Raw genomic sequence first — 16,945 nt, 5'->3', positions numbered from 1 at the left:
TTGAGATGTATGCACAATTTTCGTGTTTTGTTAGAAACAAAAGAAATTGCTCAAAATCTTCAGAAGGGTGCATAAGGCCAAAAAAAAAAAGGCTCCGGTTTCTGGTATGGAGCTTGCCCACAAAGTGGTGCGGCGACGCGGCTTTTTTTTTTTTTTTACCTGATTTTTTTTCTTCAAATGTCGGCTGATGACTTCAAATGGTGCCCGACTAAACTTAGTGCAAATATATGGGAGTCCAGAGAGGCCACATAAAGCTTATTCTCGACCATAACCCAATCTAAAAACACGTTAAAATTGTGCAGCAGCAGGATTCCAGTCAAACCAGTGAGTTTGGCGGTTTTGAGACATCACCTTTCATTGAAAAAAAAACTTTTTCATTTTGCCGACGCGCATGGCTACAGTGACGCGCGCGCATACCAGAAACCGGAGACTTGGTTTTTTTTTGGCCTAACAACTAACTTGTTGAAGTTTCAGCTTAGTGAATGCCACACTAGTACTGGTACATTTTGAGAAACAGAGATGTATGTACAATTTTTGGGGTCTTGTCAGTGGATTTCGTCTCTACCGCACTTAAATAAAAAAAATGTGCCCGCAGGCAAACTTTCTTAAGCCACCTGATTCAGTGACTGTTGTCTTCTGAATGATACCATTTCTGCACCCGATTTCACGAAGCACCGCGACGCGACGCAACTCAAGTTACGACGTGTAACACGTCGCAACTCGCAACGCGTCGTATAATCCATTTCGAGAAACATGCGATGAGTTGAACACGTCGTTACGGCTAAAAACGCGCCATAAGTTACGACATGTCTATGGTCATCGCAAAATAAGTGGCGTCCTTTTCTAAGCCAATTTTATGCCATATACATAACATAAATGAGATTATAATACCGTGGCAATGTGTGTCAAATTGTTAATAGACAATTGCAGTTGAAATTTCAAAGTAGCTATGCAGTCCAATGACAGCTATTTTCTTTAAAATTGCATCACACAGCTGCCATTTTGTTTTACGTTTTAACAAATTTCGAGCGCAGATCCCGCGACTCTTTGCTGAAAATCAGAGGACTATTTACTGTATGCTGACAGTATACATAAACCAGTCATCATAAATTACGATGAATTTCATGAAATCGGGTGCAGGCAGAAAAATTTCACAGGATTCCTATCTTCAATTTGAGCAAGGATGTCCTCGTTAAATCGGTAGGTACGTTTCCGGGTAGTAAATGCAAATGTCCCCACGTGCCTTTAATTGAAATCTTCAGAGTAATTTAGTTCGTGGTTGGGTTACTTGGAAAATGCAAGTGTGAAACGGGTGGAAGTTTAACTTTGCTCTGTGCATTGCTTGAAGTTTTTGAATGGTTTTGAAACGGACGGTGTACGGCCGACTCACTTTAACGAGGCCTCGTGGATGTTCTGCGCTATGACGGTGTCCTCCACCTGCATCCAGATTTCACCGGTACCCGTCACCGACTGTCTCCCGACCTCCATGAAGAAGAAGCAGTCCGAGTGACCGCACCGCCTGATGGCTGAAAGCTGGAGCACGAAACAAAACGGGAAATAAATGTTAAATCAAAAATTTGACTTTCTTAAAATTGTAATACTTGGTTTTGTCTTTCCATCATCCGAAAGCTTGGAAGACAACAAAATTAACGAGCTTACTTGGGTGGGACTCAAACCCACAACCTCCTGCTTACTAGTGCGAGTGTCATAACAAGCCAAGCATGAAACCAAACGGGAAATAAACCCTGACTCTTTTAAAATTGTAATACTTCGTTTTGCCTTTCACCATCATCCGAGAGCTTGTAAGACAACAAAATTAACAAGCTTACTTGGGTGGGACTCGAACCCACAACCTCATGCTTACTAGTGTGAATGTCGTTGAAACCCAACCACCAAGCTCGATAGAAATTGAGAGAATTAACAACTGTGCAGAAACCTAATGCATATTCTTTGCACGTGTACTTTTTTCAAAGTGCTCACCAAAGTATTTACATAAATTATGCGCAATCCTAAAAAACCTGTAAATTTTTTCCAAAGATTTGGATAAGTTAGGGTAAATAAAGCAAAACAAATTTGAAAAGAGTTCTTGTAATTCTTGTACCCTAAACAAGACCCTAAAAAAGTGGAATTCATCCTTGTGGTTTGCAAAGTCTATTGAAAAAAAGGTGTGAAAAATAAATGATAAGTTAGGGTAATATATACATATTGATATGTATCAAAATTGCTCCAACAAAAAAATTAACACATCACAAATTGAGGCTTTCATTTTGTTCACTGTTGCCTCTCAGGATAATTTCTCCATTTTTGTTTCCCCTTTCATTCCACAAAATGACAAAGTGAACTAACAATGATAGAATGCCAATGAGAATAATCAGCAACTTAAAGGGAATGTACATCATTTGCTTTTGCTGTAATTTTCAGAAATGAACTATTTGAGGGGTTAGTATAATAGATCAAATATTGTTACACTGACATGTTTGAAGTTTTGTGTTCGAAAATGCTGGAAAAACAAAGAAAAACAAAAATGTTCAAGTAGTCTGGTTCCTTGACTCCACTAAAGATAAAATGGATCAATTTATAGATGCCGGAAAATTGTAAGGTAAGGGAACCAGTCTAGCTGGCCTGCACCCGTTCATGAACATGTATGTAACCAATAGCAAACAAAATTTGGACCGAAAAAAGTGTAAAGTTGGAGCAGTAGTTGAAAAATAGTTAGGTTTTTCCAACGGTGGTCTGCCGACCACCGTTGGAAATGTATACAAAAATACCATTTTCTTGAAAATGACTTCACACCAGGTGCCATTATTTTACAGGATGCTTTAGACTGTCATTTACCAACATCCTAGTAAGGTATTTCGTAAAAACCTGTTCATTTTCGATGTTTTCAAATGTTGTATATTCCCTTTAACAGCTAATACATGTAAATCAGTATTCGTAGGATAGCTGGTCTACAAGTTTACATTGGATCAGTTACAATTGCCTCTCAATGAAATTAATCTAGAATTCAGCCGATTGCTAGGAACGACGCCGAGTTTCGTACATGTGTGTAATCCAGCACACGCACGTGTCTTCATTTTGCCCTAATACCAGGGTAGAGGTGTAATTTTTCGGATAGGCATTTCCTGTTTTTCTGGACATTCAGAAGCCTCAGGAATATTTCCTCTTTTTTTTTGGCGTGGGATATTTCAGTCCTTACATGTACGCTTTTTTTTTCTTCAATCAAGTATGCTGACGCTCGCGACACCCTTCAGGGAAAAACTGACAACTGATCTAATAAAAAATCTAAAGAAAAAAAAGTCTGATCGTTCGGCTGTCTCAAGAACTATCCGTAAACAGGGTGGATCGGACAAATCAATATTTGCGTGGGGTGAGGGGTCAGTCAACAGACTAGACAGTGATGTACAGAAACCCAGGGGGGAGAAACGCGGCGAGGGTTAATTCAATAACTCCGTTTACTCTCCGTCGACTAAATGACTAAAATAAAAAGCCGTTTCTGAAGCCTGGGTGCGTTTAATTTAATCGTTTTTTCAATTAATTGGGAAAACCTTACAAAGAGGAAAACCAAAAGGATGACATTTTGAGGTGACTATTTTGGTGAGGTTTTTCCTCGTTACCATGCAGGTGCAACGGAGTACCGAAGTGAATACGTCACGCGCACAAAAAAGTGTGTAAGACATTAGCACGTGATTCAGCCGGTGAACCAACACGCGCGCGTACTCCATTCGTTTGCACTACACTTTATGGTTCTAAATGATGTCACACTTCGGTACTCCACATGGTATTGCCAAGGCAACTATAAGACTTTACAAATATTTTTTGTATGTACATGTACGTATGCAAAGGGCATGCTCTATACAGTATGTAGATATGTATTGAGGCATGCAACTTGGAAAACTTGTACAAAAAAAGAGGAAATGCCTAGCTTTACAAGACTTTATACATAAAATGTAGTGTTTTTCAATTTTTAATTAATGGCGTACGTGTGAAGTGAAAAACGAGGAAATCAGCTGATCCGAGGAAAAGTTGCATGCCTGTACATGTATTTAGCCTATAAGCCTCTTCGGAGTTCCAACTGCGCATTCATAACCTGTGACAATGCGCATTATTTGTCTCAAATGGCCTTGACATCATCGCGCCACTGACTTTACAAAAAGGCTGTTTGTGCATTGTGGGTACTGTCAAAGGGCATTTGAGACAAACAATGTGCATTGTCACAGGCTACGAATGCGCGCAGTTGGAACTCCGAAAAGGCTTATTAGAGTAAAGTCAAGCAATATACCATACATAGTACATGTACACTTATCTCCAGTGATGTAAAAAAAAAAATTCAAAGCACAGGAAAGATTTGCTTGGCAAAAATGGTTTACCAGCTAAACTTCTAATGAAATGTACATTGTAATGTACACACCGTATGCGCTGGTTCCCTGCTGTCTTATTTCCTGAGAACATTAATTTGAGAATAGTTTATGAAATTCACCCCCTCCGAGTACCAGCCACAGGAAATACAGATACCGGTAAGCATGCGACTTGACAATATTGGCTGGTAACCCATAGCTCAAATGAAAAATTCCCCCCTCTTTTTTTTAATATTTGTGTACTCAAAAATGCAGCTCTAAATGTATGGTCCAACTACAAACCTCCTATGCAAACATACACTCTGTGCCAAGTACCGTACATGTACATGTACTGTAGCCATTTCAGTCAAAATCGAACAAGTGACAGTTTTCAACAGTTAAAGGGAAGATACAACATTTGCAAACATCACAAAACGAAATGATCAAATTATCATGAAATACCTTACTGGATTGTTAGGGAATGACAGTCTAAAGCATCCTGTAAAATCGTGGCTCCTGGTGTGCTATCATTCTCAAGAAAAATGGTATTTTTCCAACGGTGGTCGGCCGACCAGCGTTGGAAAAAACTGGCTTTTTTCAAAACCTGCTTCTAATTGTTCATAATTAGTTATTCATCGTTTTCTTTGCAATTGATTGCCGACTGTGAAGGGGTACAAGCCTGCTAGACTGATTCTCTGACTTTACAATTCACAAAAGTCTATAAATTGCTCTGTTTCATCTTAAGTGGGGTCGGGGAACCAGACTACAAGAATATGATTGGTTTTCTTAGTTCTTCCAACATCTACAAGCCCAAAACGTGAAACAAGTGATTTTAACAGTATTTGCTATAACATACTAATCCTCCAAACCCATTTATTTCTGAAAATTGCAGCAAAAGCTAATGTTGTACATTCCCTTTAAGAATTCCCAGCCTAATACATGTATAAGATCGACTGGCTGGGACTGTTAAGTAACTTGACACAGCTATGCTTTGACTCCGGGTGAGTGATAAAACAGCTGTGACCACAACTTGCCTGCTTTGTCTGTTGACCCAGTTTGACTAGTCACAGTGCTTGCTTGACATATGATCTGACTGCTGGTGACTAGCCTTTGTTAAAAGTATAGCAGGGGAAGTGGAAGTGAATTTTGACTGTCTGTGACTGTTTAAATAGCAGACGGGTTAATTTACATTTACAAGTAACTCTTGAACACGTTGGGTATGCATGGTATACATGTAAATAGCATATTTCGCTTTCGTCGTCCCGCAACGAACGGCGCAAAGAAAGCATGTAGGTGTGAAAATGTCACACTCGCACTTCGCCGACACCTTGACAGAACTGCTACTTTGCCTAAAAGCGACATCGAGTCCCACGTCGCCGTGAATACACACAAGACCTTGACGACAATTAAAGAATGTTTCCGTGTCTCGTATCACTCTCAAAAAAATAGCTCTAAAAAAAAAAAAAGCATGCTACTCTCCCCACAGAAAAAAGAATTGATTACCCCTTCCCCACCCCCCCCCCCGAAAAAAAAAATGTACAAGCCCCCGGGAAATTACCCTAGAGCAATATGATCGCCTCGCCTGCATCTACCGTGCACTCTGTTACCACGGTAACACTTTCCCAGCCTTGGATACAAGGAAGAACAAAAAAAAGAACACACAGAAAATGACACTTTTTTGTATCTTGAGTATATCCGTGGGGGGAACGGGCATCGAAGTATTAAACTTAAAGTCAGCAGGGAGGCAGCTGTAGTAAACAAAGTAATCATGTCGACCTCATTTTTTTTTAAGTCTTCAATTATTGAGACAAGGCGTAACCATGGCAATTTCATAATAAAGAGACTGAAAAAAATCCTTCGCTCTGGTGACTGCGTTGTTGTGCAATTCAATTTTATTTTAACACCCATTTCTTAAAGACTTTGATTTTAGAGACAAAGGTGTATCCATGGCGATTTCGCATTTTCAACACGGACAAAAGTTTGCCTATGCTACTGACAGTGCTGCTAAATGTAATGCAATTTATTTTTCATCAACCATCGGTGAACATTTTCAATTCGGCTTTAAAGCTACAGTCCATCATTTGTAATTTGTGCATTTTGTTCGTTTGAATCAACAAAAGAGTTCAAAATCTAAAGAAGGATACTGAGCAACTAACCTGATGAAGTTTCAGCTAAGCTTCAGCTGTACATTCCGAGAAAAACAGCATTCTAAGATCTCAATTTCAAATCAAAAGATACTGAATCATGTTTTGAATTCCAGCTATACGCGACGTCGCGCACTGATCCGACGAATTATAACAACCGCGTGCGCGTGTGCGTCGTTCGAATACTTGTGCGCGCTGCGCTGAATAACAAAACAAACTACTAATTTAAATTTTCCTACGGTGCTTCTTAAGAATCACCATTGGAAATGCCTTCTTTCGTTGATAACTTCAAAATGACAGCTTCCCAGAAAGAATAATTTCACAGGGAGTTTAGTCCCCTTACTATCTTTCAGCCAAGTGTGTTTTTCAACAATAATTACGCCAGTTACTTTTCGGATGGCTGCAAATGATGAACTCTAGCTTTAAGTTGCCAATGTGCTCCCCTCCCACACAAACTTTCACGTTACTATTATTTTACTGCAGAAATATCCCGTAAAATAGCCGTAAATTCACAGGGTTTTTTTTAAGTTGTTTTTTTTTAGGGGGGGTGGCAAGTTTTTCTCCTGTGGCACCATGGCTGAAGAGTCAACAGTGACATAAACGTGTCTCCAAATTGGAAACCCAGATTTTCCAAAACCCAGATTTTTCCGAGTCACGTTTCACTCCTACTGGAATCTCTCGCGACATTTAGCGCCTGCCAAAAATGGTTGAAAAAAATGCCATGCAATGCTCTCTCTGATCCTGCAAGTCTGACAACTTAAAATCCGTGCCTTGTAGCCTTCAAAACAAATTCTCTCAAAATCCAAAAATGTTTTCCATTTTTTTTCACCTCGGCTGATGGTGGAGCAGATGTTTTTTCTAGTCCTCAACTGTCTCCAACAATCTAGAAGCGAGCGTGCGGTAAAAAAAAAATCCCGCATGTAGCTTTTCAGTAATGTGTTCAGACGGCGCAACAACAAAAATTATGCAGTAAATTCTAGAACAAACTTCGCCGAGCCTAGGTTCAAAAAAAAAGGCCCACTTTAAAAAAAAAAATAGGTATTCTACGGTACATGCGTCAAGCCCTTGTGAAACAATAAGACAGTTCGTCCAGAAAGGTGAACGACTTGTTGTCTCAACGACTCGAGATCTAAAATGACTTTTAGATATTTGCACCGAATAACACACTTCGAGATCCTCTTACGATTTTTGTTTTTTTTTTCTTTTTGCAGCGTCTTCTCGGGGTAAGATTTCACAATTACCATGGCCCGATCCAGGTAAGTCTTGCTATTCTAGTTTTGTTAGCTTTAATTCCGTGACTTGAATGCCAAGCGCAGATCGAAAACGAAAAACCCCTGCGGATGTTTTTGACTTTTTAGTAACTGTTTAAGGGGAGATGATCGCGGTAGATCATATCATATTAACCTCAAAGACAGGGAGAAAATTTAAGAAACCCCAGCAGGCAAAAAAAAATATGTAGGCTGTAAGACAAGATCTTTCTACTAAAACGTGACCACTTTGTGCACTTTAAGTAACATCAAGCTCGATGTCTAGTTTTTGGGGGTTTTTTTTTCCCTTCGATTGTTTTTTCTGCAGGGAACGATGGCCGATCAGTTACAATCAGGAAACCTTTCACAGACTCGGAGAATCCTTGCAAGCAACAGACAAAAAAAAAAAACGGAGAGTGAACTTTGGCAAACAATTAAAGTGAACAATACAGAAAGCTTCTTTTTTTTCTTGGAACTTTGTAAGATTTGAGGGTGGATGGAGAGCTGAGAACATGGATAGGATAGCTGTGAACTCTTTGATGGGAATGTTTTGGTTCTTGGTTCTTGGTTGGTTCTTCTCCTAAATACTCCACGTGGGAGTTTATACAGGAGGCCAGAAACACCTTCTCTTAGCGACAAGTGTTTACTGGGTTCTTTTACGTGCACTGTACAACACACGGGACCTACGACTTTACGTCCCATCCGAAGGACGAAGCAATAATGGTTAAGTGCCTTGCTTAAAGAGCACAAGTGTCCGCCAGCGGGCTCGAACCCACGTCACTGTTGTCTCTGAAACACCAGAACATGAGTCCGGTGCTCTTAACCGCTAGGCCATGACACTCCATATTCAGTAGACCTACATGTATGTTCTGGGCGGTCCATCACATCGTTATGGGAAAGTTTTTTATTACTAGGCAAATTTGGACTGAGTTGTGGGGACTTACAGTTGCTAAAATGCAATTTACACCGTAACGCTGAAGAGCTCGCCGTACGCTCTTGTATCTTGCTGTATTGATGCATCGATGTGATAGTATTATCGTGCGGACTTTTATGAACAATCTGAACAGCGACTTTCAAGATTTAAATTTTGGGCTTGAGTTTCTTTATCGGGTTCCGGGTACCAATGTTTTTTAATCGGATACCCATTCCCGTGCTTCCCATTAATGCACACCCGTACCGTTGATGCTGTCGTAATCCGGGATGCGACGTGTCTCTGCAACGAAATTTCTTTTTCTCCCTCTTTCTCTCTGAACAGTGGGATCAAATTTGAACTTTCATTCCATCCTAACACTGCAGCTTACTTCTTGTACTATCGTCAGCTTTCAAGACGTGCAAGAATTGGAAGATGACTGAAGACAGACTTGAACTCTATCTTAAAGGTTCAGTCCATCACTTGCAGCTATCCAAAGAGTAACTGACAAAATTATGTTTGAAAAGCATACTTGGTTTAAAGATAGTAATGGCACTAAACTCCCTGTGAAATAATTCTTTCTGGCATGCTGTCATTTTGGAGAAAACAATTAAAGAAGGTCATTTCCATTTAGATGCTTCTTTGGAAATTTTTGTTAGTAGTTCATTTTTAATTCGACAAAGCCGTGAATGTTTGCGCGCAAGTGTTGACACGGCACACACACACGCCCGCTTGCTATAATTCGTCAGTTCAGTGCGTGACATCACGTAGCTGCAATCGGCTGAAAGAGAACGTGTCCCGGACGCAGATTTCGGGCGCAATTCAAAATATGATTCGGCAACTTTTGAATTGAAATCGAGATCCTAGAATATTGCAATGTTTGCTAAAACTTCATAAGGTTAGTTGTTGAGCACCCTTCTTCAGATTTTGAGCACTTTTGTAGTTTCAAACGAAAAAAATGCACAAATGACAAATGATGTACTCTACATTTAAGTTGCCAAGATGGTGGAAAAATCTACAGTATACATTGTTTCCTGTTTTATGTTAATTTGCCTAATTCCAAGGATTTGCCACAGAATCTCACCCTAACTTTTTGGAACACTGGATTTTCCTTTCCAATTTTTTTTCCTCCAAGATAGACCTTTACACGAAGCTTGGATACATGTACGTTCTGCTAGTCACATCTTATTTCTCTTCCAATTCGATACTTACGGAAAATTCTAAGTCCTCGTTTTCACAGTTCATCTTGACGAGGTTGACCGTCGTGGTGGTCAGGCAGAGTCGATAGTTCCCGCTCAGCCCTTTGCTGGAACCAAGTCCCTTGGGTTTCACTGTTACTTGCCAAACGTGTTCTGCATCAGAAAAATATAGGCCTAAATTCAATAAATCACACCCAAAAAAAAGGAAAAATAGAAGTTTAACTCTAACCACCCCAACTCCATTAAAATCCATCCTCCCATTTTGGTGGATTTTGGGGGACTTGGTCCAGAAGGCCTGGCGTGACTAAATATTGATGGAGTATGATGGACTTGGGCCTAATGGCCTGAAGCAGTGCTAGGGGTATCGGATTGATTTTGCCTAGCTTCCTGTACTGCTATTGTGATAAAAGCCATGTGTGGCAAGTCCATGAATGTCAACCAGTGAGTCAGTGGTGGATTCCATTATGTCATGTACAGTTTTGTATTGGATGCACAGTGATTGATGGATTTTGATGGACTTGGTCCAGTTCCTAGTAAAAGAGCTAGGGAGTTAGGGTTGAGGAGAAGATGATATTATATTAAGACATCCCACATTTTCTGAACTTTTTGCACAAACAAAAATGGATCAGGTTGGCACAGTGGTTCTTTCCCCGCCTTCCACCTCTTTGTCCCGGGTTTGATTCCTGCCCTGGTCCACATTGGGTTGGGTTTCAGTCCCTACCTGATTTCGGGGTTTTTCGATATCATTCTACTTGGTTTTCCCCGGAAGTCTTAAACTGTGATTTCTTCATTGTCTTCTCTCTACAGGTTTCTTCAGCATGTTCAGGCTTGCCAGCTACAGTGCCTAGGACACTTTTTGAGGAATCCTTGCTTGGTTTCATTGCCAGAAATTAACCTTAATAACTCCCTAGGCATTTTTGCTAGGATGCAATCTCAATCCTGCAAAATCCTCCAACTGACTCCACGTAAAAATTGCATACAGCCTCAATGCTGCAAAATCCTCCTTTATTTCTTGAATGTGGTCCTTGGAGGGGTGACCACTGCCTCAATCCTGCAAAATCCTCCAGCAATCACTGTCAATATGTTGAGGCAGAGCCAGCGACATCCTGGAGCAGTGCAGAGGATTTCAAGTATAATGTAGGCCTAAATCTATGCATGGCTGAGCATAAACAACACAAGGTCCGGCCCAAGACCTTGACACAGTGCATCCTCCAAAATCAGCCATGTACACATTTGTGTCATACAGCCTCCATCCTGCAAAATCCTCCATTTTGCAAAGAGGATTTGGGAAGGTTAGGATTAATGTTTTAACATTCTTGTATTCTTTTTCTTCTTTTTTTTGAGAAAATTTAAAAAAATCTTGAGTAATTACCGAAAGCGGGCATGGGCATTCCGTCATTCTCCGCCTGCTGCTGAAGCAACAACTCCTGCAGCCACTCATTGAGGGAGTTCTCGTCCTCCGCGACCACGACGAAGCAGTCGTCGCGCGTGTAGAGCGAGAGGGCGTGCTTCTGCTTGCTGTCGGTCTTCTTGTTGATGTTGAAGCACGTCTTGAGGTCGATGGTACGCTTGCAGAGCGCGCCGGCCCGGAATTTCTTCTCCGTGTCGTAGTACTCGAGGCGGGCCGGGCCTGAGCTGCTCTCACAGCGCAGCACAAAGAACTTCTTTCGCATCGTCTGAGAGAAGAAAAAAAAGGTTAAAAAAGTTGATTTGAAAATGCCATCATATTTTAGAATCAACTTCAAATGTTGTATTACGGAGTGCGCCAAAAAAGTGCAACATTCAGAAAACAAATAATTAAAACTGTTTAGTGTTTTTTCCCCTTCAATGAAATTATACATACCGGTACTTGTATGTTTTCCCGGCTATTCCTTTATTGAAATTCGTCCATCAACATCGTTTTAGTGCACTTCAAATGTTTACTTTCATCTTCTGTCATACAATTTCAAATTTAGTCCAAACAAATTCAAACAATGAGCACACATCTTCGACCCGGAGTATTCAATTTCCTCCTGTCTACGCCAAACCTTGTTATTTAATCTGTAATGACGAATATTCTCGACCTGGTGACTAAAGAGGGTGACCAAACTTTATAACTGAATGGTAAATGACTAATTTGGTTTCGTTAAAAGTGTGTGAAATTTTTCGCGGACGAAATTGAATGTTAGAGTTGGTGAATTTGAATGAGAAACTTGTATTAAAATACCAGTAGCCGGGAAAACCTATGTCTGACTTTTTCTCAATCCACTCCTTTTTACCCCATTCCAATTGGGTCCCTAGAATCCAGGGACCCAATTGGAATGGGCATTTCTGGATCTAGTAGATCCAGAAATGCAACCAATTAAGTGAAAGGGTGTAAATTTTGCAATCACACGTGTACAGCCTCAATCCTGCAATATCCTTCGTTACTTTTTGAATGTGGTCCTTGGAGGGGTGACCACTGCCTCAATCCTGCAAAATCCTCTGGCAATCACCGTCAATATGTTGAGGCAGAGCCTGTGACATCCTGGAGCAGTGCAGAGGATTTCAAATATAATCTAGGCCTTAAATTTATGCACGGCTGAGCATAAACAACACAACATCCAGCCTACATGTAAGACCAGTGCATCCTCCAAAATCAGCCACGCATTTCTGCCATAACCTCAATCCTGCAAAATCCTCCATTTTGCAAAGAGGATTTGGGAAGATTTGGGAAGGTTACATGTTCATGTAGGATTAAAGTTCACGATTCCTTAAACACAATCTTCAATTTTAACCATGTTAACGAATGAGTACATTCACATTGCAACCTTTGCATTAAATTTAGAATATAGCCTGTCTCAAAAAAAATGGTACAATCGAAAATGATTTTTTTTTTCAATATTAAATCTCAACATAAGTAAGTCGTTTTGAGCATCACATTAAAGAAAAAAGACCAGGCTTTCCAATACTTTTTGTTTCATCTCATTTGCTTTTGTCAATCCAGAGATAACTCCAGTTTACTGCGGAACACAAAAATCAGGTTTGTGCCACTTTCTGGTTGAGTGAGAACGGTGAAAGAATTAGTGTATTTCATTAAAACATGCAATAAATATTTTTATTTGTTTATTATTTATGAAAAGAAAATATTTATCATTGAACTTACTATGTTGACTATTAAAGCTTGTATCGAGAAAACCAGACTTCCTTTGTGTGCTTTAATCTGTGTTTTGTTTCTTTTGCCAAGTTGCAATCTTTTGTGAGCTTCAAGACAGCATGGCACAGTACTCGAAACAACTCTGCCCATGCATAAAAATGGCACAAAATCGATTTTGGTGTATCGCACTAAATTGATTACAATGTATATCTCTGAATTGACAAAAGCAAATAAGATCAAACAAACACTATTGGAAAGCCCAGTCTTTGTTCTTTAATATTAAGCCAAGTAAGAATGACTTATTCTGAAATTTCATGTTTAACCAATTTTTTTCTGATTGTACCATTTTTTTTGAGACATTTAAAATACAGCCAACTGCCTTTCCCACATTTCCCTCAGAATATCTCGGCCCTACTATCAACAAGTGCATCTCTAATTGGGCGGAAGTTGTTGGATCAAGGTCGGGGCTAAAAATAACCTCTCCGTCCCTAATGCGGAGCTCTGTTCCATCTCCATACCTGCTTTCTACATTGCGTCGCTAATGAGAGAGTATCGCATGCCGGAGAACGTTTTCGTTGTTGTTCATGTTTGCAGGCCGGAGATGGATTCGATCAGATGCAGCGTTCAATTTTTTCTCTCTCTCTTTCATTATTGTGGTTTCATTGTGGTCTCAATGTCTGCGGCCTTGGGAATAAATCATGCATGATGGGGATATTTTTGCTCGTCTTGGTGTGTGGTATTTTGATGGAGTGGGGCTTTTGCATTGATAACATTGTGAGGGAAAAGGATGCTTTTTTTCATCACGTGTGGCTACATCAAAGGCACAAACAACATTGTCATGCATTTTTAGTACTAAAAGGATCACATTTATAACACTTTTCCAATTTGTTCATCTACCCTGAAGTACATGTACGGTACATAAAGTGTACCACAAGTCTGGCATCTCTTGTTTTTTTTATGGGGGCACAGGAGGTCAATTTTGAGGTCATGATTAGGGGTGAAAGGTCAAGTTCTGTCTGTGCACTGGATGTTTTATTTTCAGGCAGTTACAGCCCTAAGGGACCAAAGTTCAAGAAGTTAAGAAACCTCCTAAAAAAGTACACAAGTATTTGAGGGATTAGTGACACAGTTAATTATAGACCCATATCTCTAGTTTTATTTTTCTTTTTCACTTTTTTCCCATAGGTTCTGTACACGTTTCTATTCCACTTGCAAGCCACTTTGGGAACCTTTCGTAAAAATATACATGTACGATCAAGAAATATTTTGGGCAGATATTCATGCTACAGAAATTTATCTAGACAAAGCACTATTTATTTGTTTGTTTACAGCTTTTGTTTGCTTTGTTTGGTTATTTGTGTTAATTTATTTGTTTTTGTTTATTTTGTTTATCAGAATGACCGATGAATTTGTTGCAGCCATATTTAGCCTGAAAGTACATGTATAAAGAATGAAAAAATAGGGGGGGGGGATTAAATATCCAAACTGAAAAGTCTATGACATGACCTTTTTACAAACTTTTGTAGAAATTTTTAGAAATTATTGTCGTTAAAAAAAAGCAATGAAAGAATTTGACTAATTTTATTTCTCTCACAACTAACATCAACACTGAAAAGAAATTCAGCCTGGTTTCATTGATAATTGGTGAAGTTTCAATTTTCCGCACCAATTTGATTTTTACTTCTTTCGCGATGCCCCCCCCCCCCCCCCCCCCCATTCAATTGATGCACTCATGTCACGGGCACACCTTACAAAATCAATTTCTGATTTAATAAAAATTGAATTACACTCTTAAAAAGTTGTATTCATTGCAGAAATTTTGCTTGTTCTTCTTTCCCTGCAATTTAATAAACATTTGTTTAGATCTGCAACGAATATTGTTTGAATGGGCAATCGTCATGACTACTGAGAGCGCCGAGGTGTAAAGTGCTTTTGTCATTGTCTTTAAATCTTTCGATGTACTGTAAGTTTACACAAAATGGTTTGGAGAAGATGTTTTGCAAAAGCGATTTCACAAGGAAAATGCTGAGAGAAATTCATGTGTAAAATGACGCACGAGTCATGACGTAATTGTTAAAATCTGCTGAAAGCTTTATGGGGTGTGCATTTATGGGTAGTACGACAATCAGGTACCCTATTGAAAAAAAAAACACGGTTACCCAGGTACCCGGAATCATAATAATAATAATTCACGATAATCGGTGTGTCAATACAGCAAAATACAAATGTGTACAATGAGCTCTTAGCTTTTATACAAAAGTAAAAATAAAAAAAAATATTAAAGTTATAGTCCATCATTTGTAATTTGTGCATTTTGTTCGTTTGAAGCAACAAAAGTGCTCAAAATCTAAAGAAGGGTACTGAACAACTAACCTGAAAAAGTTTCAGCTCAGCTTCAGCTGTATATTTCACATCGCTTCTCAATTTCACATCAAAATTTGCTAAATCATGTTTTGAAATGCGCCTGAATTCAGCGTCCGAGACACGTTCTCGCTGAGCTTAATGCAGCTACGCGATGTCGCGCACTGATCTGACGAATGATAGCAACCGGGGGTGCGTGTGCGTCGTGCCAATGCTTGGGCACGCTTCGCCGAATAACAAAACGAACTACTAATTTAAATCTTCCTACGGTGCGTCTTAAAAAGCACCGTTGGAAAGGCCTTCTTTCGTTTATTACTTCAAAATGAGAGCTTGCCAGAAAGAATAATTTCACAGGGAGTTTAGTCCCCTTACTATCTTTCAACCAAGTATGTTTTTCAACAATAATTATGCCAGCTACTTTTCGGATAGCTGCAAATGATGGACTATAGCTTTAAGAACGGCTCCATGAGAACAGAAACTGCTTTCAACATGTTCCACAATTTCCAGCATTTGTTTGATTGGTCATGCCTTTTCCAGATATCCGGAAATTAACTTATTAGACCGGCTGATAGTTTTACCACGGGTGCCGTGACCAGTTGAATCTAGTAAGGAAAATGTTGACAGCTCGGACTCCGACACACGTAAATAATATGCGTGTGGTCAAACGCTTTTGGGCTGCAGGCTAATGCTAACATCTGCTTGCCCTGTATTCAATTTACAAATTAAGATCGTGGCAGGTTTTTTTTCGGTTATAAACTTGTTTTCATGACATGATTTCCATCATGCTCACGTCTTAATTGTTTGCTTGAGTTGTGTTTTTGGATTTTTTTGGGGGGGGGGGGAGGTGGAGGATTTTTTAGGGGGGGGGGGTGAGTTTGTTTTTGCATTCAATAGGGGACGTTGAACAATAGAGCATAGGGTCCACAATTCCCAAAGGTCCCCAATTTGGCGATCGTGTACAAAACATATGGGAGGTCTTCCTAAAAAGTTAGTGTACAAACAAAAGAGGGACAATAGGGGGTCCACGATTGCAGGCAAATACACACTTGTGTGTTTTGGGTTCTTTTTTGGGGGGACGGAAGTGTGTGGGGGGGGTCTGTTTGGGTCTTTTGAGGTTGAGGGGGGGGGGGTAATTGTGGTTTTTGGTTTTTTTTTCTCTTTTTTGAGGTTTTTTTTTCCTTTTTGTTTTGTTTTCAGGTTTGGGTTTGTTTCTTTTGGGGCCATTGGGGGTGCAACAGAGGTCTGCTAAGCACAAGAATTTGCTACATTCAGTATTGAATCTCAGCTCAGCTAAAATGAAAACAGATAACTTGCAAAAATATAACTTAAGTGCAGTTCCTGTGCCTTGATCTCAGGAGATTTTTTATTTTTTTTAAATTTATTTATTTATTTGTATTTATTTATTTGTATTGACATGTATTTATTCATTATGTTATTTTTTTTGGGGGGGGGGGGGAGGGCAGAGGAATGCAATGCTTCCTGCTGGAAGTTTCTTCACAACCTTTGCTTCTAGTTGACGCTAAGTGTTTGTCTGGTTTTTATGGGGACGGAAACAATCACTAAGCCAAAGGTTCGGGATGTGTACTTTAGACGACAAGATCCTTTTGTCCGCGCTAAACATTCAACCTGGCGTCA

General features: G+C 39.7%; 1 protein-coding gene across 4 annotated transcripts in view; it reads right to left on the bottom strand.

The window, feature by feature from the left end:
* The window catches only part of LOC119724842 (insulin receptor substrate 1-like), an 86,263-nt gene that overhangs the window by 56,825 nt on the left and 12,493 nt on the right, over nt 1–16,945 (bottom strand). For all 4 annotated transcript variants that reach the window (XM_038196103.1, XM_038196104.1, XM_038196106.1 and 1 more), the window contains exons 3-5: nt 11,207–11,510; nt 9,848–9,987; nt 1,391–1,533 (exon numbers count right to left, since the gene is read on the bottom strand). In XM_038196103.1, the coding sequence (XP_038052031.1) occupies nt 1,391–1,533; nt 9,848–9,987; nt 11,207–11,510 (587 nt within the window). The remainder of the gene's footprint in view (nt 1–1,390; nt 1,534–9,847; nt 9,988–11,206; nt 11,511–16,945) is intronic.

The sequence above is a fragment of the Patiria miniata genome, unplaced genomic scaffold, assembly GCF_015706575.1.
Source record: "Patiria miniata isolate m_02_andy unplaced genomic scaffold, ASM1570657v1 HiC_scaffold_18, whole genome shotgun sequence".
In the NCBI taxonomy this organism is placed as follows: domain Eukaryota; kingdom Metazoa; phylum Echinodermata; class Asteroidea; order Valvatida; family Asterinidae; genus Patiria; species Patiria miniata.
This window is presented reverse-complemented; position numbering and strand designations above follow the sequence as displayed.